The sequence below is a fragment of the Phymastichus coffea genome, unplaced genomic scaffold (assembly GCF_024137745.1).
Source record: "Phymastichus coffea isolate CEN01 unplaced genomic scaffold, Cenicafe_Pcof_1.1 PCOF00091, whole genome shotgun sequence".
Classification (NCBI taxonomy): domain Eukaryota; kingdom Metazoa; phylum Arthropoda; class Insecta; order Hymenoptera; family Eulophidae; genus Phymastichus; species Phymastichus coffea.
The window spans coordinates 988,760-1,016,092 of NW_026706902.1; the positions used below are offsets into that span (position 1 = coordinate 988,760).

A 27,333-nucleotide genomic window follows, 5' to 3' on the forward strand; every position below is an offset into this window, starting at 1 on the left:
TTTCATTAGCTTGTAATTGTAACCAGCTCGATAACGGTCAACCCCTTATCAATGAACAAATTAATATCTCAGACAGCTAAACCGTAACAAACAAATCCCTCTCAAAAATCTAAAAAAGCACTTTCCGTGACTTTATTCTTCGCGCAAGAGAATGCATAGTCCTGCTGCCACCCCTTCCGCCTCTCTCCATCGGGGCTAGCTAAGCTCTTAAAACGCCCAAAAAGCGCGCTCGCGCTCCCGTGAACTTGTACTTGCCGCTGCAGACGTCGGCGAAAAAGTAGATAGATACTCGCACGGAGAAAGAAAAAGATGAAAAAAAGAGAAGGAAGGAACGGAAAGAAAAGAAACGGAGTAGTAGCGCGCGAGAAAAAAAATTCACACGAGTGCATCTCCCTCTACTCCGTGCTGTGCGTGCATCACCCACACTGTAAACGCGCTTTCTCGCCTGTATAGCACTTCGGTTCTCAGGCGCGATAAGTAACCTTTTATACACTGGCATTTATCGACACACTCTCACTGTGTGCTCTTACACAAACACAAATATCCACACGTACAGAGAAGAGAGAGAGAGAGAGAGAGAGAGAGAGAGAGAGAGAGAGAGAGAGAGAGAGAGCGGAGCTCGTCATCATCGCTCGGCGAGCGAGCATAGCGCAGAGCGAAGTGGCCACCCACTCTTTCCCACAGCAGGTTTTTCCCACGCCCCCCGGGGTAACCCCAACATCCTTTTGCGGCAGCAATTCCACGCGCGGGCCCCGCTCTCTCGGTCGCGTAGACCAGAGGTGGGGAGCGAGAGCTGCTATATGGACGCGGAGCGAGAGGAGAAAATGAGGGAGAGACAGAGCAGTTCGAGCCTCGTGCTCGCGCGGAGCCCAATTGTGGCCGTACAAGCTCTCTCGCTTCGCCGAGTAAAACAATAGAAACTGCAGCCACTTTATGCGCTGCCGTAATAAACTTGGCGATTCGCGCTCGACCCGCCTCCCCACCAGCCCGCCGACTCTCAAAACACACGTGTGCCGATCGCTACCGCCGTCCTTCTCTCGCGGCCTATCTCGCTGCCGCTTTCAGTTTGACGTCGACGCTCGTGCTGTGAACCACGCGGCCTTGCGGGGCGTGGACTCGCACGGCCACCAACTTTGATTGACGTGCGAACTCTTGCACCGTCTCCTTGCCGCCGCGCCAAACCTCGCGCACTGTGCAAACGCATCCAAGTACACGTTTGTTCGGTTCTGCTGTTTTCCGCTTACATTCGTAACTTTCATTTTCAGTGGCTTTTTTTTAAATCAACTATCTATATTTTTTTTAAATCAACTATGACTCTGCGACAATAGACAGTTGAGGGCCAGTGTGGCGAATGTGAAAGAGAGCGGAGAGAGAAAAAAAAAAAGAAACGACGAGATTCGGTAGGCGGCAACATCCACGGCCGAGAGCGTGCGAGTAGCGTGAGAAAAACTTTCCCACGCTCGCTCGGCGATTCGAACTTGGCGCTTTCGTTCTCCTCTGTCTCGCGCTCTGCATCCTCGCGACTGCGCTTGCGCGACAGATCCCCCTCTTACTCTCTTTCTCTCTCGCTCGCTCGTTTGCGCTCTCCTTATCTCTGTCTCACTCGCGAGGCGGCGCGCGGCGGCTACTGCCGACCGCCTAACTTACTCGATCTCCTACTCGCGAGTTGAGCGGCTACTCGTCGACGACGGAGCACATACGCGTATTGTATCTAGGAAATTTCGGCGAACAGGTGTTTTTCCGAATGAATCTTCCGCGAGGTTGCTTGGATATTTTTCGACAGTGCTACCGCTAATGCTTGCCGTTATGGAGCCGCTAGCAGACGCTACTCAGGATAGGTATGCTGAGTTTTTTTATTACTGTTGAAGCTTTTCCTTTAACTTGTTTTTCTCCTACTCTTGTCCATGTGTATACTTGCTGCCGCTACCTCTTTATTTTTTCTTTTGCTCATGCCTCGCGCGTTCCGGCTCTTGTCCTTTAGGCTGTAGAAATAGGCTGAGAGCATTGCAGGCCTAATGCAACGTATACTGCCACGCTTAACCTATCCGGTTCTGTTTCTCACACGTCGTTCAGCTTTTTTTCTGACTGTTGTTGCTCGATTTTTTAATTTCTCTAAATTCGATGGGCTCCGTTTTATATGAGATGCTCGACTGGAAACGATCGATCGAACGTTAGGGTGTGATTCTCAATGAGTGAATCGGTTAGTTATGTGATTCTTAGTATTTGTTTATTTATTTTTGTCGAACAGATCTTTATCATATGTGGACAGTTAGAGTGTAAATACAAACAGTGATACTGGTCACATAATTTTAATGGTCTAATCTTCATTAAAACTAGCTCTTATTTATTTCACAAGATTGTTCAATTGAGTATGTTTCTTTTTCACAACTGACTTTTCAACTGGCTGCTTATTATACCAAGTCCCTAATTTTAATTGTAAACCTAAATAAAGACCAAATCTAAAATGCATATACTTTGCCTAGTGCTTCCTATGTGTAGATTGCTCTCTATTGTTCAATATATCTATTTGCATGAATATGCATTGGATGCAGCCTTTTAACATCACTGGCAAGTATTTTAATTCGAGCTTGGCTCAGACATTTTAAATTTCATGCTGCATTCAAAATGCTTTGATCGAGTCTCTTTCTGTTGTTTGCTAACAATGCAAAGTCATTCCATGACCTAGCCTGATAATTAAATGTTCATTTTCATGAAACCGGTGCAAGTGTATTTTTGTTTAGGTCAGATTTAATTCAGATCAGTGAAAGAGTGAGAAAGAAAAAATAAAAAGAGAAAACTTGAATGAAAGACTGGTAGTGTGTGGTGTGAGACTTGAGTGAAAATCACTTTTTAGAGAAACTTGTTTACATCGGCCAATAGGAGCCAACAGTACCTTAATTCATGCAAGAAAAACGAGCCTGGCTCTATTCCCACGGCTTGTACATGTTTCCTCTTTCCTGTGCGCGCAAAGCAGTAATTCTCAGCTACTCATTTGAAGCAAGATATCTTGGGCTAATTGTGTGCAACAGATAATAAAAAAAATCTTCCCACGCATACTTTAGATCTTCTTGCTGCACTGTGCTAGTGTCTGTGGAGTGTATTTTTATTGAAATTTACTAATGCCAGAGAAAATTGTTGCCATTTGTTTTAGTTTATTATCAGTAAATAACTCTGCTTATAATATGTAGAACAGCCATTAAAAATATTTTCATTTTTACTTCATGTTGCGCAATGCATCAACTATTACACAAACTTCTATCAATTAATTTTGATATTTCACAATTATTGCTTACAGGTCTTTGAATTCATGAGACACTAATCATTAATATTATATAAGAAAAAAAAGTTGATTGATTATAATATAAAGTTTGTATATTATAAATATGTCTTTGCACATTCATGATTTATTACAAATAGTTGAATATAGTAATGAAAATTCAGAAGACCTTTTTAGTTGATCTTGAAAATATTTTAGCAGCTATAACCGATAGTACAAAAAACTTTTTAAGTAAAGTTACTCATTCGCAGCACTATTAAATTGAAAAATAATGATTCAAGCAGCAAAAAAATTATGTGTATATCTTTCAGTGTAATATAACAATTAGCAAGCAATCCTCATCGTTCCTCTACCTTGGCAGAAAGAACACAGATAGATTAACTCATTAGTCATCGAAACCAACCCAAACCATTTTAAAAAAATCAGTTATCAAAACTGTAATTGCATTTTTCTCATTACAGATAGTCTATCCTAAACGGAGGAACGGAGTGGAGTAGCAGGAGCAGTAAAGGACAGAATGTCCAACCGTGCGTGCTCCATTTAAAGTGGTCCGTATGATAATGCCCCACAGTCAGTACGGGCTGCCGACAATGGCTGCTCACGGTGGGCTGCAATCACCACCGTCGCCGACGGTGATGTCAGCCTACCCTCGCTTCGCTGGAGGTGTCTACAGGCCGGAACAGGCGGCCCATCAGGAGCAGCGACTCACCCGCGACGCTATGAAGCACTACCTCGCAGAGCACAAGCGCACCCAAGGCAAAGCTGACATGGTGGTTGTTATACTCCACGCCAAAGTCGCTCAAAAGTCCTACGGCAATGAGAAACGATTCTTCTGTCCGCCTCCATGCATTTACCTGAAAGGCAATGCCTGGGCCATGAGACAAGAGCAGATGAGACGAGACGGCGAATCCGAGCAGTCGACACAGTTGTGTGCCTTCATTGGAATCGGTAACTCGGATCAGGACATGCAGCAGTTGGATTTAAACAATGGCAAACAGTACTGCGCCGCCAAGACCTTGTACATCTCGGATTCGGACAAGAGGAAGCACTTCATGCTGTCGGTGAAGATGTTCTACGGCAACGGCCATGACATCGGCGTATTTCACAGCAAGAGAATCAAGGTCATCTCAAAGCCATCCAAAAAGAAGCAAAGTCTGAAGAACGCCGATCTCTGCATCGCCTCGGGTACGCGAGTAGCGCTGTTCAATAGGCTTCGTTCGCAAACGGTCAGCACGAGATATCTGCACGTGGACAATAACAATTTCCACGCGAGCTCGACGCAATGGGGCGCCTTCACGATTCATCTGTTGGATGACAACGAAAGCGAGTCCGAGGAGTTTCAGGTGCGAGACGGTTATGTGCACTACGGCAGTACCGTCAAGCTTGTTTGCTCCGAGACAGGAATGGCGCTGCCGCGTCTGGTCATACGCAAGGTCGATAAACAAATGGCCAGCCTCGAGGCTGATGATCCGGTGTCGCAACTGCACAAATGCGCGTTCTACATGAAGGACACGGACCACATGTACCTGTGCCTATCGCAAGAGCGGATAATCCAGTTTCAAGCGACACCCTGTCCCAAGGAACCCAATAAGGAGATGATCAACGACGGTGCATGCTGGACCATCATCAGTACCGATCGCGCCGAGTATACCTTTTACGAGGGTATGGGTCCCGTTCGCAATCCCGTCACACCGGTGCCTCTGGTGCACAGCTTAAACCTGAACGGCGGTGGCGACGTGGCAATGCTCGAGCTGACGGGCGACAATTTTACGCCCAATCTACAAGTGTGGTTCGGCGACGTGGAGGCTGAAACGATGTACCGTTGCCAAGAGAGCATGCTGTGCGTGGTACCGGACATCTCGCAATTCCGTGGCGAGTGGATGTGGATTCATCAACCGACGCAAGTACCTGTCTCGCTGGTACGCACAGATGGCATTATCTACGCGACGGGACTGACGTTCACTTACACACCGGAACCTGGACCAAGGCAGCCTTGCTTGCCGGCAAGTGAAGTTATGAGGCAACCGAGGGGAATGAACAACCAGGTGGCTATGCAGCCGGCGATCGCCGATGTCCCATGGAATCATCATCCACAGCCACCTCAACCGGGACTTTGATACGAGCCTAATAGCTGGGGCTTTGACGGTGGTGGTAGTGGCAACGGACCTGATTCTGTTGCTCAAGTACCGGATGAGCCTGCAGCTAACGACGACAGATTACCCAAGGAGGCTGCTGAGCCTTTTCAGGTGTAAAGACGCTCTCGATCATTTTTCAGGGGTTTTCATTACGCGAAGTATGTTTTGCACGCGCATGTGAGGTGAACGCACAAAGCGCACTCGAAGGACTTTATGCTGTAAGTTGTTGATATAAATGTTTATGAAATAATTATTTATACGACGAACGGTGGATGATTTTCTTCCTCAGAAAAGGATGAAAATCAAATGTAAACGAAACAACAATCGGTGCATATCACTATAATTACGAAACGGATAATTGTATTATATAAAGAATTTTTTTCTTTTCTTTGTTCGGCTGTCGTGCTCTTTTTCTGGACGCTTAGCGTGTATATATATATATATATATATATATATATATATATATATATATATATATATATATCCGTCTGACTAATCCGTGTGCAGTGATAATGATAACGAATAACTGAATTGTCGCTGTATTCTTCGTGAGAAACAAACAGATATTTTTAATAGAAACGAAAAATGTGATTGCGTTCTATGGGAAGCCGAAGCGACATCATAATAACTGGAGCTCATAGCATATTCATATACCGCAGAGAATTTTTTACGTAAAGAATAAAATCGAACGTCAATCTCTACAAGTCAATGCTCAAACGTTAATCATACGTTAAAAAAAGAAAGAAGTCAATAGAAACTATAAAACCCGCGGGATAGTCCGATTTCGCAATTTATAAGCAATCGCTGCATGGACTGCGTAAGAATTACGTTATTATTTTCGTTAATTATGTATATATAGAAAGCCTATGTAAATTTTGCTCGTTTTCATCAAGTGCGCACCAATTTTATTAGTTACTACTGTGATACAAAGACTCACACTGTCCATATAAGCTATAGTAGTAACAACAATACGCACGCACATATATACAGCAAAATTTTTCAATGGAGAGAATGCGTTTATACACAAAAACGAATTTAGCGAGGTAAATATCATTGCGTAACGGTGGTAGAGGGTTTTTTCTTCGAACCGACTATGAATCGTCAATTAGCGCTACTATATTCTAAGCTACAGCGTGAATGTTAGCTTGTAAAGTGTTTCTTCTTGTGTATCGGAGTTATCTTTTAGTGTTCATGTATAAAAACAAATTGAATTATGATAGTTTTTATACCGTGTACTAATTATATATCTATAAATATAAACATAAATGTGTGCATACACTACGAAGCCAGAAAGGCTTAAAAATGCAAAACATTTGCCAAATGACGTTTGATAAGTTATGAACTAGAACTTTCTTTATGAAATGCCTAGCTATATTTCGTAATATAAAGAGACAAAAAAATGTAAAGTATTTACGAGAAGAAAATCCTATAATTATAAGTTAAGAATTTTATTTGGAGAGAATTATTCGAAGTATATATTTTATAAATTTTTAAAAGATAAATGGTAATCTTATAATAAATTCTTTATATATATATATACAAGATATCAATTTTCAAACTCTTGAACAACACTCCTCAATTTCCTTCTTCAATGCTGTGAAGAATCCTAATACTATATAAGACTACTGTCAGATACACCAAAACAAAATACGTACTCTAAGAAAATTTTTTGGCTTTCAATTTTTAGTGTAAGAAACGCAATACGAGCTTATAACTTGTAATAATGTATTTAAAGGAATAAACTATTTATGGAATCGACAGGCATATACAAACTGAATACGAGATAAAAAGTAATATAAATTATGATATTATTGAACAGAATGGCACATGTAACAAAAATCAAAATGTAAACTCAAAGTAAAAATAAACCAAGATATCTATATCGAAGTAACGTTATTAAGAGCTGTTTTATAAATTACAAGAGATTTCTAATGTATGCTACATAAATCCTTAAACTTGATTGCGTGTATAAGTCAAGTAGGATCCATGTGCGTCTGTCGACTTGACGAAAAAAAGCAATCCGAGGGAGCAATCTCAGAAGGGAAATGAGATAGCATCAACCTGAGAGTGCCTTCCTTCAAGATATCTATTGTTACCCAGGAATGTCGGCAGCTACGTTCCCTGGGAATTTACCCACAATTAACGTCCAGATCCTGTGCCTACCTGGACGACAAACGGGGTTACCATTATTATACCAGAAGCAGTATGTAATCCTAGATTAATAACAAGCTATAATTATACCCCATGGTACATCATAAAAATTAGAAATTAGGTTGATGTGTTCGAAGAAGCTTCGGGAAACGTCAATTTATTTGAAATCCTTTATTGCCTTTATGTACAATTATTTTAATATATAAATACTCGTCTCTTTGTAAAAAAACCTCTCTCATTCTAAAATACTCATTTATAAAATTTATTACATACAAAAAATCTTGATTATTAACTTAAAGTGTAGTTAGTATAAATTGACAAATATAACACTTTTTTACAATTCTTTAACAATTTAATCGCAGGTTAATATCCAATTCTTTGACAATAAAAAAGGCATTATCATTTCTCGAGCACAAAGACTCAACGTTCAATTATTTCAACGTGAAATTGTTACCTCACAATCCACAATTGTGTCACGTGAGGTATCATTTCACTATGCAAGTTTCAAATCAAATCATTACCTACAAGCTTCATTTACTTTATCCGTAGCGTGTTGCGCTGCTTATTCATATTAACGAGCATGAGTGAGATATAAGAGGTCAGTAGATCATCCATTTTATATCCAAGAGATGTCTCGCACAAAAGTTTCGATCCTCGGACTAAATTGCCTATCGTCATATGGAAGTACGTATTGCCGGAAGACCAGTTGGAGATTCTCGTAAAAGGATGAGTCACCAAAATATCCTATAAATAACAAGAATTTGCATGCGTTAATAAAAATGTACGAGTGAACATTCGATACATTTGAAATCTATTTTATTCGTACTTTCGATTGTGGATGAATGAGACTGACACCGTGTTTATTTATAGCAATTAGAAGTAGCTCAGGGTAGTCGGGTTCAGTGCTTTGTTTCACTTCGAAAAAGGCCGAGCCAAATGTGGGCCATCGGTAGACGATTTTCAGGAACGTGACTTTGGCATCTTCAGGACTCATACCTTAAAATTTCATATGTTTATATGACTAATGACAAATAAACATAAAAAATGTTTTATTTACCTGCATCGTGATTGTATGCTGCGATTATCGAACGTTTCCATTCGTTTGAGCTCTGAGTTTTCACTAAATCACCGGGAATGAGTTCTCGCAGCATTTGGCTGAAAGGAATTAATACTTTTAATCAGTATTTTTTTAGCATCGAGCAGCACTACTTTTCAATGTTATTAAGCTTACGGGATTGATTGAAGTTCCTGCTTATTCTCGCCAAATCGTACACGATAAACTAAGGCAGCTAGTCGTGAGGCTTCTTCTTTCGTACACTTGTGATATCCTAAATTTTATTATAAATTAGTTAGTTATTGATAAACTAAAATTTAGATTTTCAATTCACGAATATATCTATATACATGCCTCGTAATAATTTTGGCAATTCTTGGTGGAAGTGGAATATCAGATCCGCATTTCTATCTTTACCAGGTACAGTATTTGTCCACAACTTCTTCATAAAGAATACTTGGTACGTGAATTGAGGAGACAAACCTTTAAAATATGAAAATAATTAAAAATCAAATAAACTCATTGGTCGATCACATAAGAATGCACTAACTACACTAACCGTCTCTCGTTGGATGAGCTTTTCTCATCCAATCAGTCAAGTGCCGAACAAAGTCAAAGAAAAAGTCTCCTTCGGGTACTGAAATAACTTTGTCAGCGATTTTAACAAACAAACTGAATCCCTCGGAAGAGCGTAAATTCAGTCTTTGAGCAATATTTTGGCAAAAATCTTTAGCTCTCGTGGAGGAATCAACTTCGAATGCCTCATCGGAATCATCAGGGAAATAAACTTTGTGGAATATCTGTGTCGTTTTATGCTGGATTGCCTCGACTTCGACTTGATGTGGTGGATATTTACGTTGACCATTTCTCAAAGTTTTTTGTAGCCTCTGTAGAGAATCTTGTGATATCCGATGCCGTCGTGTACGCAAAAATAACGTCAGTTCCTATGAACAATTAATTATTTTTCATCATAAAATTGAATCACGCTTCACTTTCTCGTTCGATCAATGTTCTTACTTTTAATAAACTTTGACTACACGTAAAAAGTCCTGTCGCAAGCCACATCAACTCCCAACCTCTTTCCTCGCTCAGTCGATTTCTATTATCCGTCAGCTGTTTCATAATCTGACAGTAAATCTCATCTCGTAAGATCTCATTTTTCAATGGTCCATCAAAAATCAAATCAGTATACTCATTGCCCAAACGTTGCCTCTTCGTTGGCATATCACCCATATATTTGAGAATCGCATTGAAAGCGAAGCAAGCTTCATCGGCCAATTCATCCTTAGAAACTAATTTTCGAAGCAGAGGTTGCTTCAGAGGTTCACGCGAGTGACGCCAAAGTTCATCGGGATGGCCACGACGAGCTGCCGTCAGCGTTAGTGCTTTCGACATTGTCTTCTTTGGAGGTGGACTGGAAATATGCATAATTATTTGGAATTTTATTAAATTTGCTGCCGACGATAATAATATATTAGTTCTTACCGGAAATGATCGATAGCGTACTCCATCAAAGTATGCGGCTTGTCTCGAGTTTCCACTCCATTCATCTGCTGTGGGTTTAGTCTCCTGCCATTCTCGTTGCCATTAACACTGAACAACGATAGTATCTCGTTCGGTGGTTTCGTTAAGGTAGGCAATACATAAACTGTTTCAGCGGGAAAGTCGCCTTTCTCGCCGGTTCTCTCACAGATGCCGACGCACCAGCCAGAGTTGTACGGACTACCTTCCTCGTTACCGTCATCTTCGAGCGTGATGAGATCGCCTTTTTGAAAATTCAAGAACGACGAGTTCTCGTTCGAGCCTTTGTAATCTTGCAGAGCGATCGCGAATTTGCTACGTTTCTTCAGACCCTCGAGAAAATAAACCACCAAGTCGCGAATGTCTTCGGCACTTGGACTTTGGAATGTAAATTCTTCGCCGCGCACGGTTGACAAGCTGAAGGTTTGCGTAAACATTTTGTTTGTTCTAGCGGAAAAAATGCAATCGATTAGAATATCTAAGTTTTAAACAACTCAACAAGATATAGAGTAGAGCTCACAAGAACTTACTTTTGACTAGATACGGTGGTAATTTCGGGAAATGACAGCTCCAACAAAACTTGCTCTTGATCGTCGACAACGTAAACACCGGTCCAATTGACAGCGATGATAACATCATTTTTAGGGAGATTCGGTCCTGAATTTCTATAAGCTTCATAGAACCGAGAGAAAAGCAACGGCCACTTGAATTTCGCATAACCGACAATATCTTCTTTAACTCGAAGCGCAGGTACTTTTTCTTTAACATAGTAGCTCTGTAAAATAATTTTTCAATTAATCTCACATCAATTAAATAAGATTCGTTGAGAAAAAAAGTAATAACTCCAAAATGTACCTTCTTGTATCCCTGTAGCACGAGATGACCCCACCTCTCGATAGCCTTATCCACGTCAGTCAAGCAATAATCCGGAATATAATTAGGCAGGAGTGTAAACAATCGCTCGACATTCATATCTGTGCCGTACTCGATGAAATATTGCTGTGCGGCAATCATGGCAAGATCCTCCTCTTTATCACAGCGATACTCGCCGAACTTGACGCCTCGCACCACTTGTTGGTAAATGAGATTCGTCGCCACTTGATCCTCGGTCGGCTCATGCCACGGTGCGAAAATTTCTTTACGGAAGAACAATCGCCACGGTGCATTCCTTTCCTGAGCACCCTGTTCTTTCGCGTATTGCTCACACTGAGAAATTGCGTCCATGACGTGGTCGCCGCCGCTGCCGAGCGACGACACTTTATCGAATAGAGCGATGTACAACGAGAAGCCAAATTGATCGCGCAAAGAGATCTTGTCGGAAAGCTGATTGCACAGTTCTCTTGCCGTTGTAGCAGAGTCGGCCAAAAGTGTCTTGGTATTACCATCCATGAAAGTGATGGGTAGCATAATAGGTTTCTTTGATTTGGTAGCTTGAAGTTCTAGCCAGCTGGGTGGTTGGTTTCTCGTGCCGTTCTTGAATGTGCGCTTCAGGCGATCTTCGCAGTACGGTGCGTATCCTGGTGGACCTTCGCGTATGAAGGCTCGTAGATAGTTGACGAATTTTTCCGACGGCGCAAAGCAACCAACACATAGAGACAACAAGATCCAACCACGTGCGTGCGAAGATTTCGATTGATTGTTCGTTAGTTGCTTGCAGATCTGACAATAAATTTCATCGCGTAATTCTGCACGCAAGATACCGTGACCAATGATGAAGTGAAGTTTCTCGAGATTCGAAGTAGGTCGAGCTTCCAACCATGATTGATAACTGTCGGCTGTGTACTCGTCATCTTGCAATCTTCGCCGCACATCTTCGCCGAGTTTATTTTTACGTTTCAGCGTCAGCGAGACTAATTTGTGGCGGATCGATCGTGGTTTTTGTTTAAGATATGATTCCTGTGATTTACGAACAGCGATCGTGTAAACGACATTGTTATTCATGGAGTAATAGAAACAAGTTTGTATGATCTACTTACGGGATCCATTCCCATCATTTGTGCTTCTTGAAACTCTTTGCTCCTGATGAAATTTCTGCCAAGTGTAGCCGTAACTTTGGACATGACCGAAGTGGTGTCACGATCCATCGTGTGGAATCTTGGCTCGGGCAAATCACCAGTGAACCTCAGAATGGTAATCCACAATGCTTGCGCAGCCTATTTGATCAAAATCAATATAATAGAAGACAAACCAATAATAATACGTTAACGTACGAAAAGACAAAAGCATACCAATTGATCTCCTTGCGTATGCAACGGCAATAACGGATGTTTCAACGGTTTCCTCGAGTAAGTGTGCGTAATGTTACCTTGAAAATAGGTTGCGGCGAATTTCTGAAATTTGAATTCTGATAAATCTTCCTCGTCCTCAGAAGCTGTCTGCATGGGACTAATTATTTCCTGCTGATCGGCTTTTGGCGCTGGTAGATCCTACAAAAGAGTAAATTAATTGTGACCGACTTGTTTTTAAAGTCGAGTGTGATTTTATCGATTATATGCATACGTTAAACACTGAGGTTTCCCTGGCAGGAGTAGGAGCTTCACTACTGGAGTCCGGCAAAAAGTCAAACATCGCTTCGACAAGTTTACTGTCGTCTACAGGTTCGTCTTGTTTTTTCGCGGCATCGTTAATCAAGTTCTTCTTGATCTCCATTCTACGACGATCTTCCATTTCCATTTCAATTTCTTTTCTCTCCAGTTCTTGCATACGTTCCTGTCAGCGCAATTCGAAAATTAATTACAAGGCACAAAAATCAATCGTTGTACGTGTACCCTGAAAATTCATACCCTGAAGTGTTGATCGGCGATTTCTTTGGCTCTCTTATTACCCTGATCCTTCAGCTCTTTCTCCTCCTTTTTTCTCAATCTCAAGGCTTCTAGATGCAATCTGTATTCGTACTTCAACTTCTTGTATCTCCTCTGCGCGATCATTCGTCTTACGTGAGCTTGAATCTTAATAATTGCCCATATCTTTTTTCTGTACGCTCGTCTGACTAAATATCCCCTGGCTCTCGCTTGCAATCCGACAATATGACCTCTCAGGTGCCTGAACCTATGTGCTAATACCCTTGACCTGATGAGCGCCTGTAACCTCATGTAACCGACACGCATACGCTTGTAACGCTGTCGTTGCGCGTGGCCGCGCCAGATCTTTTGAATTTTAATTGCAGCCGCGCGCATCCGTAAGAATCGCCGACGGTATACCCAGCCGCGGATGTTTTTTTGAAGTATGAGTATTTTACGCGTAAGCACGCGGTCACGTTCTTGCTCCAAGAACAAGTCGTGCGCATCTTTCAGGAATACTTTAGTGTGACCGAGCTGATAGTCCGATCTGCCGAGCACTTGGTGACAGATTTTTGTTGTCGCGTATCGGCAGTCAGTCTGCGAAAAAATTAGTATTTCTTAGATATTGAGTGCAAAGATTTCGAACTTATGATGAATTTGAAGAGAAAAGTACCTTGTGCGCAGGAGCTATACCGGGAATAAGAAATCTATATCTTTCGACAAACTCTGGGAAGGAATGTCGAATGGGATATCCAGCTCTTCGTATCCTAATGGTTTCCATCATTCCAGAGTACCGCAGTTGACGGCAACACAGTCCTCTATCAAACAACTACGCAAAATATCACCATGCTCATACGTTCTTTCACAATTGTTTTAAATGACAAAGTTTAATTCGATTACCATTGGCTTTTTATATTCGTTCGGCTTAATGCACCTAATGAAGAAAGGCTGGCAATTAGCTAAAGTTTTCATCAGACAGTCCAACGACTTTTTAAACTGAGTTGAAAGCGTTGGCGCTCTCTTTCTCGTTTCCGATCCCATTCCGATGTCATTGACAAAACAAGCCTGAAGGAATTTGTTGGACGAAATATGAATAAGCTGCAGAAGATCAGTGCTAAATGTATCTCTGTTCTTCTCTAGAAAGCTACGAGTGTCGTAGAATACAACACCGGCAAAGTGATTCAAACCAAACGAGGTATTAATGTCGGACTTTGGCTTCAGATAATTGCGATGAGTTCCGTGGGTTTTGTGCATTTTCGCTAGCATCGTTTGATCGGTACCCTTTGGAAATTTAGATTCCTCGTCGATCAACGCCATAATATTTAATTGCTTGACGGCAATTAAATCCAATGCATCCTGATTGTCAACAAACTCGATGTGTTGCCAATTGATACCCTCGTGATTATATTCCTCCTGTTCGAGCTTAAAGATGTGCTGTACGAAGAATTGCTGAAGATTCTCGTTGGCGTAATTGATGCAAAATTGCTCAAAACTGTTGTGATTGAAGTTTTCAAAACCGAAAATATCCAGCACCCCGATGGAACATCGCGAGGTGTTCTTCGGTCGGTATATGGCTTCGTTGATTTTCTTAACTATGTGGATAAATAATCTGCCATAAATGCCTTTGACAAACGCATCCCTTATATCTACTGACTGGTCCCTCGACAGCGTTGATACCTAGTTAGCAAACGAATACGCTCGTGAGAGAACTGCATACATTCGTTTCAGTATGAGGTGATAGAAAGGTGTATTACTTACAACAGTCTCACCACTGGCAAATATCGTTCGGCGTGTAAGAGCATCGACAAGTGATTGAACGGGCACACCGAGTAATTGTGCAACCCTTTTGACGTTCGTCTGCTCTGGTATTTCTGTTGCATCGAGATTATCTACAATGAAGAAAATCGTATTTCATTGAATATCTCACAATCTATTTGAAAGAGAGAAAGAAAGAGAGAGAGAGAGGGGGGCGTGATTTATTATTATTTGCGATTGTTTCTGCTTACCTATAATAGTTGCCTTGTATTTAACATTACCGATGTGCAATATCGCCGCGAGTAATCTCAAAATTTCCCAGATCTCGCCGTCGGTGAAAAGCAAGACCTTCATTGCCGATCGAATATCGGAGAACTCTGCTGCGTCGTCCCTACCTTCGCACGTTATACTTCCACCCTACAAAATTTATTCACACGCATTAATTCACGAAAAACTTCTTTCAAAATGTTTCAATTCTGATTCTTACCCCAGTAAGATATTTATACGATGAAGCATCCTCTAATTCGAGCTTGGACTTCTCTTCCCTGGTGAGGCCAGCGAGAAGACAATAAAAAATATGGTAATTCCGCTCGTCCAGCATTTGCGTAACGAGGCGAGATTTTTCCAAGAGATACTGCTCTATCTTCGCTCCCTCGATCACTCCGTGTTCGTTGAAGTGAATATCGATGTACTTACCGAATCTCGACGAGTTGTCGTTTCTCACTGTTTTTGCATTTCCGAATGCTGTGAAAGAAACGTTCACGTTTTTATCAATCAATGAAAAACAAAGATTATAACGTAGAGTTTACCTTCAAGAATAGGATTAGCTTCAAGGATTTGCTGTTCGATCCAGGAATGTTTACCGCTGATAGCCGCCAAATACTGTAGGATTAGTTTTGTACTCTCCGTCTTTCCAGCTCCACTTTCACCGCTGCAATAAAAATATCGCATCATCATGTAGTAAAATCGAGAAACATTAATTGGTAATGACTTACCTGATGACGATGCACTGGTCGGTGCCATAACGATTCATATGAGCGTAAGCATTATCACCGATGGCGAAAATGTGTGGTGGCAATTCGCCGATTTTTCGATCCTTGTATAATTTAATTTGCTCCGCGGTGTAGATCGGCAGTATCTGATATGGATTGACTGCCACGAGAATTGAGCCAGTGTAGGTCTGAAAATAAAAGAAGAAGAAGAAGAAGAAGAAGAAGAAGAAGAGAGAGAGAGAAGGAAAGTAGATAAATATTAGCTGATATTAATGAATAATTAATAGTTATGCTGTAGACTTACGTAGATGAGATTCTCGTTATACCGGATGAGCAAGTTCCTCAGGATACCAGCCTCGTGGAGGTCGCCCAAACTGATCATATCCTCGACGCCTTGCACCGATGTCGCATGCATCGCCTTTATCCTTCTCTCCGGGCTTAACCATAGTTCCTACGATAATTAATAAAATTTATCCTCATTGTCTAGGCTTTCAATAAAAGAATAATGCGATGAATAAAAGTCTTTTAAAATGATAGCGTTATCTTTTTTATTTACTCTTTAAAATGGAGTTGGTTTATCTTTCAAATTCGACTCTTCAATTTCGAGATTTAGTGTAGATAAGTTTTAATAGTTTCTTGAAAGTAATTCGTAAGTGACGATAACATAAAAAGTACCTTGTTATCGTCGTCTTTGACTTGAATTCGTCTGCCCTCGGCAGAAATTACGCGTGCTCCGATAGCAACATCAAATTCTTTGCCTGACACCGGCTCGATCCAAATGTAATCGCCCTGAAACAGAAAAAGTTCCTCTTTAGCATTTCCTTGATGCGAGTGATTTACTGAAAAAACGAGTCCCGAAGAAGAGAAAAAGCGCACGAAACGAAGCAGAAAAAAAAGAAAACTTTCACCTCGCTGCGATCATTCTCACGACCGCATTTTTTTGTATTCGAGAGGTGGAGAGAGGTGCAAAAAGGGGCCCTCTAATTACCATCGATATAAATTGCAAAATCATCCCATTATCCCGAAGCCGCTTAGGAAAGCATTAGGAAGGGAACACGTCATGGTTTGACGCATTAGTGCGACATTATCAATACGTATGAAGTTCATTATCTGAAAGACAATCGTTAAGGACATTTAACGCCACATGAATCGTTCACGATGTGTTGTGGACGAAGACTCATTCACGAAAGCCAAAATTAAACGTGCGACGGAAAAATGATTCTTCGAACTGCATAAGTCAAGTGAAATTCAACTAAGTTAGAACGACCAATTTAGAATTTTCAACTTATTTAGAAATGTAAGTGCCTGCGTTTAGTGAAGATAACAACAGCGGAAAAGTGGACGATGCAATCTCTTTCACTAGTAGATTGTAAATCGCGCGTAATAACCATTAGTTAAGTCTGCTACGGCCGCAACAATATAACAGATAAAAGGATTACGAAATGTACAGTGCAAAGCATCGCTCGGCAAGAGAACAATCGACTTTCTCGCTAATTAATCGACGCGCGGTGGGCGATAGTCGAGATAAATCTCGCTCGCTTGGAAGTGTGTTAAGCAAATCAAAGCACACGCGCGGCCCGCTACGCCGAAACTGATTTACAAAGTAGCCGAACGCCACCTTCAATTTGCAGCTACCCCGGCGTTTCGCCAAGCTGACATAATTGGAGTGAACAAGGGCTTCTTTGATAATCCTCTCGACGAATAATATGTATATACATATGTAGAATATCGAATTCCACGTACGTACGCGCGCCGTGAACCTGACTCTTAGAAAACCGTCTGTATACTGCACTTGCTACTGCTGCAATGTCGGCCCAATTGTTCACCTCGGCGGAACATCGGAAGAGCTCTTCCGCTCTTTGGTTCCCGTGTATACACTTGCATTGTGTAATACGTTCACGCTCACTCGAAATTTTTACGCACATTTTTCGTGTTCCGACGTACTTGTCGTTTTGCGATATTTTTTTTGTATGCGCTCTCAAGCGTATTCATTGATAAAGAAAGACGAGACTTTCCCTATTTTTATGTATTTCTGACAAATTATCGAATTTGACAAATCCAGTTAGATTATATCTAGTTGATTCTAGACCAATATTTTTGAGATCGATAAAAAAGGCGGCTCGTTGCTCGACGGCTAGTTACAAGGAGAAGTAAGCGAGTACTTCGAAAGCGGTACAAGATAAGAAAAAAAAGAGGATACTCGAGTTCAATGCCATTTTTTTCCCAACGTAAAGAATCAAGCGGAACGTAGCAAGGTATACATAGATTTTTCACTTCTCGCACTCCCAAGGCAAACTTGCGCGAAGCATTAAAACAGAGATATATGCAGAATGTTCGGCAAATAGTTGCTTTGCAACAAAAAGTAATAATGCATATATAAGCTTGCGCCAACCTTCATGCGTAGACTTTTTACCATCGTGCACTAACGAGTAACTGTTTTTTTTTCGACGAGACCGGGGCTTCGAAGACACGTGTTGTAAACGCTTCACTGCGCTAACAATTTATCCTTTTCTTTTTCCCGATCTTCGTGGAAATCTAGGAGTTTACCGTTTTTCTTTCCACGCGTGAAAAGAGCACAAAATTTTCTTTTCCTAATGTTTGACACTCTCGTATATGAGTAAAGTAGCACCTTGAGAGGATTGTAATTCTATTAAGTAATACTTTAAATTATGTTATAGATGCGCAACAACTGTCAGAAAATCGAAAAATAGGTTTTTTACGAATTTTTATATCCATCAAACGAATGGTCATTGAATATTAATTAAGTTCTTTGCGGTACCTAGAATTCAAGTGACGGTCACTCGGGTGGAAGCAAAAGGAAATAGCTACAAAAACTATCATGTGACAGACAGTCGATATAACACTTGTCAAGCAGTCGAGCCGACCACAATTAACAAAACATTCGTAAGTCGCAGAAAAAGCATCACAATGACGAACAATCAGACTCGATTGGAATGTATAAATAGCTTAACGGTGTTTGATGAAGCCAAGAAAACAGAGAGTAATTAAATAACAGTTTTGCTGCTTTGGCTAAAAAAAAGTCTGAGTTGCGATCAGAACTCGTTTGTCTAGTCCAGCCGTCAAGTGCCCTTTTACGGTTAGACTTATAGGCAGTGTCTTCGACAGGCACACGCTCTAGATCTCTCTTTCTCGCTCAATTTCAGTTTTTTTTCGCAAAAAATAAATAAAGCAAAGCGCGTCAGCACGTTCGCAGGAAAATCTGGGTGTTATGCTAATTTCGCGGTGTTAGAATCAAAGTGTTAAAAAACATTTTGCTCTGTATCGATTTCATCGCCACATGTAATATCTTAGAAAATTTGTCTTTCTAATTGATAGCGATAGAGAGAGAGAGAGAGAGAGAGAGAGAGAGAGAGAGAGAGAGAGAGAGAGAGAGAGAAAGAGAGATAGGGGAAAAATTGAATTGTAAACTGCATATAACGGCGTTTAAAAGTTGAATTACATTATTATGTTTAACAGAGCATTGCATTTAAAATGTTTATTTTATTCCGTCGTGGCTTTCACGCTTATAAATGCCAATTTCATTATTGCAAAAAACTAGTCTCGCCCACTGCAAACGATTATTGTTTTATTACAATCAATAGTCAGCCGCTCAAGGCTCTTTTTTCCAAGATTTACTTAATATTCAATTAACATTCTCAGATTAACGAGGTTTTAATAGTGCACTATAATCGCTTTCAAATTAATTGAATTTAGTGTTTGCATCGGCATGTAGCTACTCTGCTGCCAAGAAATCTTTTCCCTGTTATTGTACTTCTTGCCGTAGGAGCCGTTAAGTTTCGCGCACGCTTGCTGTTCGTCGTAGACAAGCGCAGCACAACCATTATTCACGACCAACAGTATTGGCATAAATTATATACATTAACTCCCTTTTCTTCTACTACAGTCGCGTTTTACATTTTCTATTTCTAAGCGTCATCAAAGAGAGACCCTGACACACTGAATTATCGGACTTTTACCATTATAAAATGTAATTAATCATCCGTGCGAGACACGCTTTTTCGTTTGAGTCTAACTTGAAATGCCTGTTAGTTTTTTTTCATTATTGAGATTGATAGTTCAGAAGTTTCTAATACTTTCAACTGCAGTTAATATTTACAACTCAACTTTGAACAATGTTCGAAAACTTTCAACAGCGGCTATATATATATTTTTTTTCAACTTTGTTAGTTGCTGTAAGTGCGACGTGTTTATGAGTGGCTGTAAGAACGATGAGCCAACGATGGATGCAGCGAGGAAAATTAAAAAAAAAAACTTTTCAACGCATAATAAATCGCTGTACGTACTTTCTTTTCCAATGCGCGACAAAGCTCATTGATATATACCAATAATGTCACCTCGCGCACTGGCCCGTAAATAGTGTTTGCACTGCGATGAAAGTACACGTGCGAAAAGTAAGTTGTACGTGACGATTTTCGCTGCACTATGACAATCGAGAAGTGAAAACTTCAACGTGGCAACGGCCTCGAACACAATGCACACATTTTCCTAACGTGAAATTGTTAGAGAGAAGAAGAAAAAGATTCGTGGATTGAACGTAATCACATTTCACTTTCAACGACTGACACGCGAAAACCGCGCGTTACGCAATAACTTTTCCCCAATGATAGTAATTATCCAGCTCAGTTCTTAGTCGCCCAAAAATTAGCCGCTTACACCTGCAGCAAGGCTAGGGTAAACAACAAAAGCTTTAACGTGTAAACGCGTGTATGCTTGATTGCTCGATATCAGTTTTCGCGACAGAAACTTCGCAAAATCATATGAACCTGCTCGCTTTGCCACGCACCGCCGTTGACCGAGTTATAAGACGCCAAAGTTTTCCAATAATAATGATCATCGGATTGCAACTTACCCGAGTAACGATGACCATTTCTCAAGCTCGCAGTTGTCGGCTCGCTACCTGCAAATTAGAAAAAATGTTTAGTGGATTAGTCTGCGCAAACATTAACGGACGCGACATTAAAGTTTGCCATGGTTTTCTTAGCTCCGCGGATTCGTTCAAATTTCATCCGCGTACGTAGTTTTGTGCGAGAACACCGCGCGCAGTTTGAACTCGAAGCACTTTCGATTGCTCGCATCTTCGGAACTGACAATTCATCCAGTTATTTCATCCGGTTATTCTTAATTGTCGTATAAATCGTTGTCCGATAGGTATTGTAAATCCCCCTCTCTCGCAATGTCGCAGGAAATCGGTGTATTTGCGCGAGTTTCAGCAGATGACCGTTAGCACCAGTCCAAAGAAACACAAAACCAGTCGGCCAAAGTGGGTTATACGTAGGTGCCTATACACGCACACGCGTACACGCATATACACGCACGCACGACGCGAGCGCCTGCTGGAGATCTGTCTTTCCCTTTTTTCCTGCCTTTGCTGGCATTTCCACGCGACGTCTCCGTCTCGAAGGCGATTGCCGATGATTGCTGCCGGTGCTGCTTCCGAGAAATCCGTCTGATGCGCGAGCCGGCCAAGAGCTTTCGAGCGGATCCTCATTATCGCAATGCCGAAGTTTCATAAGGTAACGACGTTGCCGAGCAGCTTTGCCTGGATGCTCGACTATCGTATGCAATTGGTAATTAAGTGATATCGCCGATACATAATAATCAATGTGCTGGGCTCGCCGACATCCGTCAACACGAGCAACAAATCGGTATTTACTGATAGGCTACAGCTTACGGCTGCAATCACGCTTCTCAGTAATAAATTAATCTGTTGACAGGTGGGGTCAGTCGTCTCATTGATTGAAGACCCGTCACAAATGGCCCTCGAAAACAGCATTCTACCCACTGCAACAATGCACGCTCATATTCTCCCGAATAGCGTCGTTTTCTAACCACCATACACTCTATCTTGGCGGCGAATGTCATCTTGAGAAAAGATAATGAAGGGTAATAGTTCAGCGGCGAGATACTGACAAAATCGTGTCGCGAAAACATTAACGAGAGTAAATTATAGGCATGGATATGGCTAATTGCCCTGCTAGACGAGCTTGTCGTTCCACCATAAACACAATGACACTCCGAAAAAAGGACTCTTACGCAATTGCAACGAGGCAACTCGAAATTGAGAAAAAAACAAAGATACAGTGTGTAATTGTTGTAATGCCATTTTGGACTTAGACTACGTAATTAAGCAACTGTTACGAGAAGCGACCATCTAGGGACGGTATGTTGTTGCGTCGACGTATTACACGTATTTGTTCAATTCAAATGCTATATAGCGTTGACACATATGTACGTTAATGGCCTGACACGACTTGTTATGTGCGATGGATTCTGTATCGCAATTTACACATGGGGAAGCTACTGATGTACATATACGTATGAATGTACATAAAGGTGTATACGTTTGTTATGCGTTGTGATGAGATTACCACGCTACGAGTGTACACGTTACATGTCAATGCCTCACACGCGTGTCGCTCTCACTCACTTGCTATTATTTAGTTTCAAAATGACATTTCACCAGAGGTGTCGATATCTTTATCGGTCAGTTTTTTTTTTTTTACTTTTGTAATTTGACAACTGATTGTGCTAAGAATGTGCGTATGGTTGATCTAGGAAAAGAAGTTAATATTGAAAATCAAGGGACTTGATAGATATTTGAAAAAATCTGCGTATGCGAAAATGGCTGAAAGAATTCGAGGAATCTCTATGCAAAGCTAACTTCCACGCGTAGCACGCAAATGATAAATCATCTGACCTACGATGCGGCTCTCGTCGGCGATCGCGGCGCGATCCCACTTCCGCGCGAATACAAACAACGGTAGCAGCAAAAATGCAACTGGTAATTAGAGGATGAAATAAGCATCCGTGTCTGATAGGCATCGAGTGAAAAGTGGGCTGTGTTGCAAGTCGCCGCGGCCGCCACGTGACAACTAAATCGCAAGTGTTGCATCGCGCTCGCGCGTACAGCTTGGAGAACGGCTCGCGCGCTTACATTTAATCGCTCCAGTCATTGACTTTGAAAATATCTCGGCGAACGGTCAGTGGCAGCGGTCGGCGCGGCAACGCAGGTAGCGGCGACGACCAGCCTGTAACTCGCTCTCTTGCTCGTGGTGCGGCGCGCGCTCTGTTCATTGTCTTTACCCCGTCGACTCGTTATTGCGCGCGACTTGTCCCGTCTCGATCTTTTACGATCCGCTGCCCAGCTGTCTGCGAGCCTAACGTCGATCGATCAGCCCATCGGCGCCCATCACGCGAAACGCGTACCCTTTTGTCGCCTCGTAATCGAAAATCTTCGCTCTCGCTTGCGCGTCGCCGGCCAGCCGAAATCAATAACTCATCCGAACGAACAAACAAGCTTATCCGACCCGCGAGAAATAGTCGAGCTGCGGATGATGATGGAGTAGTATCGATATCTCAATCGATGCGCACGTCTCTATGGCTTCGGATCTCGACACACGCGTCATCGTAGATGTATACAGAGCAGCTAGAGCCGGCAAACCGAGGAAGAGCCGCTATGCTGGAGAGAGAGAGAGAGAGAGAGAGAGAGAGAGAGAGAGAGAGAGAGAGAGAGAGAGAGAGAGAGAGAGAGAGAGAGAGAGATCCGTTAATATTGCGCGAGCGAGTTTATACCGCGTCGCTTTTCACCAGCCGGCTTTACGTTTCTTTTGCAACACGCAGAGATGATCGGACGGAGATCCGAACTAGTGCTTTTTGTTTTGTTTATTGCGATCTTAGTGAGATTAGAGACGAAAGAATGCGAAGAAGAGCTGGTGTGGAAATTGAATGGTCGCTACATTGCCGTTGTGAATGATGTAACGACGACGGAAAGAACGCGGCCAAAAAAGAAACGGAGAATAGCGCCGTGTTTTGTCAATTTTCGGGGCAGTTGATCAAACAGCAATCGTTGTCGACTTTCGTTTTCTTTGAAGTGACGCTTCTTGCCAAGATTATATACGCTCTGCTCAGCAAAGCAAATGCTCAACGTCGTATCGCGTCTCACCGCGCTAATTTGTCCAATTCCATTTGCCCGTACGTTTTGATTACGTAATCGTCGATTCATTCCGAGACCTACATTCGGTTTATCAATCGGAAAGCAATATTCAAACCCTCTATATTCTTGCACGAGCAATATCCACAAATCATCCAACCAAAAGAAAAAATTCCTTGAACCAATCGATATTAAAGTCACGAAGTCATGCCTATCCGAAGTCCGATAACGTCTGGACTTTTCATTTAATTTCTGTCGTGATATTATATAATAAGCCCACCCACTGTTTTCCAAAATGAAAAACAAATGGACAGAGCAGGAGCCAGCAGCATCTTTCTCTTCATGACGTACGATGAGTTTTTCCCGAAGCTTCGTGATGGCGCATACGAGTACACAGCTAAGTGGGACCCGGTTACCTCGCTCGACAGGATTCCGACAGCTCTACTCGGCGTTCGTCCGTTGCTGCTGCTACTACCGTACCGGGATTATTTAGGTAAGCTCGCGTGTTGCCTTCCGTGCTCCGCAGCCTACATGACGGATTCCAAAGTGTTTTGTTTAGCCACGTTCCTCATTCCCTCTCTTTTTCTCTCTCTCTTTATCAACGTCGAGAGAAATTTAAATGCAGATTTTTTCTGTTTTGATTTGCCTCGTGAATGGATGTCGCGTGCAAGATGAAAAGCACCGTGGCCTTCTCTTACCTTTTCTTCTCTGGTTTGAATGTATGTGAAAATATTTGTCAATTTGCATTGAATATACGGTGTATGACTCATAGGCTTCGCTTTTATCAGAATTATTAAACGATTTTAATTTCTTTTGCATGTATACATCCACGCGCGCGCGATATAACCATTGTAAACCGGATACGTATCACATACCGATGAGTCCCCGCGATGGCAAGCGAGAGAGAGAAAGAGAAAGAGAAAGAGAGAGAGAGAGAGAGAACCGGTATAAGCAATAAATTTCAAAATTTACAACAAAACTAAATCCCACACATAGGCAGTTTCCGCCTTTGCACGGCGGAACAGAAAAAAAAGGGAGTAGGCGCTCGCAATCTATGTATTTCTAGGTCAGCCTTTCAACAGGTTGGTATGCAGTGGCTAATTAGCGATAAAATTCGGATACGTACAACAAACACAAACGTGCGTACGTGCGCAAGAAAGTCGAACGAAAGAAGTTAGCTTACGCGAATCGTTCGGAAAACGGCCGACTAATTAGGCGGCTTCTTCTTCGTCTTGTTCTTATCCTTTTGCCGTGGATTGCGCATGAGAAACGCAATGGAATTCTCTTATCGATTCACGGAAAACACTCATAAAAACTCGGCTTTTCGCGCTCTTTGAGTTCTATTCGAGGAAGTATTAGGACTCTCGCACGCCAGTTGCTTTCCGATTCCACGAGCGTGCGCGACCGAAACCTATACTGCCGAATCATTGCCGCAGGCTATAATGTACCGCTGGCCTACTTGAATTTTTCGCTCTTTTCCAATTGCAAGCACGTTCGTGCTGTTCGATAAGCCTGTTCGCGCGCGCCTACACTCGAAAATTAAGCTGTACTATTTTCCATCGATCTTATTCGACAAGCGCATTTCGAGCTAAGCTGTCCTTCCCCATGGTAACGTTGCGCAACAACTACCTCGTGGTTGCAGATAAGGATTGCACGCGATAATGTACGGAGTGGCGTACATCCTTATCGCCGCTTGACAAACGACACACGAGCCGCACTCAGCGGTAGCACTGTTTTCGTGTGCAATGACACGAATGTTTCGTTTAACAGGCAATTGCTTCGGAATGTCGCGCTAATTAAAATCTGCGCCTCTCAATAATTCACTTATGCGGTTCACGACAAAATACTGCAAACGTCCCATATTCCCGCGCTCTAAACTTTCACGTCGATTATACGTACGTTTCTCGCGAGCGAGCCAAGGAGAGGAGAGCACACGTAAAAAGAAAAAAAGAGAATCCTTTCGAAAACTCGTCCGAACAGTTTTACAACACGCCCACGCTGTTGATTTTTACGAAATATCTATTCTAATGCTGCTGGTAACATCCTCGAACAGCACGCTTGGAGTAGCTCGTGTGTTGTGCAAAAGTCTTTCCGGAAGAAAGAAATAGACAGACCGACGAGAGGGGAAAAGCGAGAAAAACAACGGCCGAGTGAACAACAGGTGCGACCAGCCGCCCGCGCGATTAAACCAACGAGGGAGGACTTCATCAGAGGCTTATGCTTTATACTCGCCTGTCTGAAAGCAATTTTTCGAAATTTCCAATGTTAGCCGATCCACTGGATGCCCCGATCGGGCAAATACATTCAAGTTCAGGGATCTTGACCGTGAAATTGACTATACACCTTTTTGCAAATATATCATATGATCACAGAGCGCACGTAGCATCACTGGTACCCTCTCTCTCTCTCTCTCTCTCTCTCTCTCTCTCTCTCTCTCTCTCTCTCTCTCTCTCTCTCTCTCTCTCTCTCTCTCTCTCTCTCTCTCTCTCTCTGAGGAAAGATCAGAATGCGCCTTACCTTTCAAGAGGTTGCGAGTCGACCACGTAGACGGAAGGTTATACGCGGCTGTTATTTTGCTGTTTATTTCTCTTTTCCTTCGATTCACAAGAGTTTCATCGCGGCACCAACATTCAACTCCGCACGCACCTCGTGAAACTCAGCGCAGCCGCGCGACTGGAAGCGTATCCAGCACTAAACTAACTGCAACAGCTCTGCCCACAGCTAAAGCGGTGGCGGCGGCAGCAGCAACGGCGACCGGCACATTAACACGTATTATACGTGTAGCGCCACTCACCAGGTGGAAAGAGAAGCGCGTTTCGACGGTTTTTTGTCTTCGTTGCACTCGCTACGACCTGCTTTTTTACTTTTCAGCGTGGGCGGCGTCGCGTACTCTCCCGCTCGTGTGTATGCCCAAGAGTTGAACGCCACGACTACGATCGACTGCTCGGTCATTCGCTGCCACTGAAACTTAACCCAAGCGAGACGATCTCTGTCTGTCTGGTTCGACCGAGGGCGAGGGAGCAGCGACCAGCCCACCGTATACATATGCTACAGTCTCTCTCTCTCTTTCTATATATATATATGAATGTGTATGTATTTGTATGTGTGTGTGTGTGCGCGCGCGTGTGTGTGTGTAAGAGATAAGTATGTTTACGTGAAGGGTTTCGTCTTGTGACGACTATTCTTTTTTCTGTTTGTAAATCTATAGATTAAAGTTTTTTTGCGTACGGACGATTCGCTGGCTTTTTCAATTTGCAATGATTATGCAATTTTTGTCACTCTAATGGCTCAAGTTCTAGGTCGTCCACGTAAGCGTGAGCAGCTAACGTTGCACACCTGAGTGCACCTGTTGCCGAGCTCTTCAAGCAAACAGACAGAGGGAGTGACTTTATCGGCATTTTGGAGAACGTTCGATCGGCGATCCTATTTTTTTTAAATGCAGCCTATTTTTACAAATAGTTCAGAAATTTCAATGTGTAAACGTTTTAACAGTATGACTGTCTCCTTTGACAGAATTTTCCCTCTGAAAATAAATGAATTTTGAAGAGACCGTGGTATCTGTAAAGAATACCAGCTATTGATTCCTTTTGAAATTCAGATTCTTTTATGTGTGCATTTAATGTAAAAAAATTAATAATATGTTCTTTTTCTTGTTTTAAAATGATTACTAAAAATTTTTTTTTCTAGACAGAAAGAATACAAAGGAGTTTTCTATTT

At 42.1% G+C, this 27,333-nt stretch overlaps 2 protein-coding genes across 2 annotated transcripts; one reads left to right on the top strand and one right to left on the bottom strand.

Moving 5' to 3' along the window:
• Positions 1-1,388: 1,388 nt before the first annotated feature.
• Positions 1,389-5,822, top strand: LOC131669292 (recombining binding protein suppressor of hairless-like). Its single transcript, XM_058944071.1, has 2 exons — positions 1,389-1,838; positions 3,739-5,822. The coding sequence occupies exon 2, from the start codon at positions 3,832-3,834 to the stop codon at positions 5,392-5,394; it is 1,563 nt and encodes a 520-aa protein (XP_058800054.1). The 5' UTR covers positions 1,389-1,838; positions 3,739-3,831; the 3' UTR covers positions 5,395-5,822.
• Positions 5,823-7,712: 1,890 nt separating this feature from the next.
• Positions 7,713-26,385, bottom strand: LOC131669278 (myosin-VIIa). Its single transcript, XM_058944050.1, has 25 exons — positions 26,134-26,385; positions 20,536-20,583; positions 16,341-16,454; positions 15,970-16,116; positions 15,669-15,853; positions 15,483-15,604; positions 15,161-15,417; positions 14,925-15,090; positions 14,677-14,807; positions 13,819-14,595; positions 13,592-13,747; positions 12,922-13,515; positions 12,638-12,847; positions 12,367-12,564; positions 12,115-12,291; positions 10,994-12,034; positions 10,669-10,913; positions 10,103-10,585; positions 9,635-10,031; positions 9,177-9,561; positions 8,972-9,100; positions 8,795-8,891; positions 8,621-8,718; positions 8,390-8,559; positions 7,713-8,307 (listed from the first exon to the last, which is right to left on the bottom strand). Exons 2-25 carry the CDS (start codon positions 20,551-20,553, stop codon positions 8,098-8,100), a joined length of 6,507 nt encoding a protein of 2,168 aa, XP_058800033.1. The 5' UTR covers positions 20,554-20,583; positions 26,134-26,385; the 3' UTR covers positions 7,713-8,097.
• Positions 26,386-27,333: the final 948 nt, after the last annotated feature.

What these genes read in the sequence shown, in the direction of transcription:
- LOC131669292 (XM_058944071.1), top strand. Translation starts at nt 3,832, where the DNA reads ATGATAATGCCCCACAGTCAGTACGGGCTGCCGACAATGGCTGCTCAC.
- LOC131669278 (XM_058944050.1), bottom strand. An exon ending in TCAAAGACGACGATAACAAG is followed by an intron (nt 16,117 to 16,340) that starts GTACTTTTTATG and finishes TAATTATCGTAG; the next exon opens with GAACTATGGTTAAGCCCGGA. An exon ending in ATACAAGGCAACTATTATAG is followed by an intron (nt 14,808 to 14,924) that starts GTAAGCAGAAAC and finishes TCTTCATTGTAG; the next exon opens with ATAATCTCGATGCAACAGAA.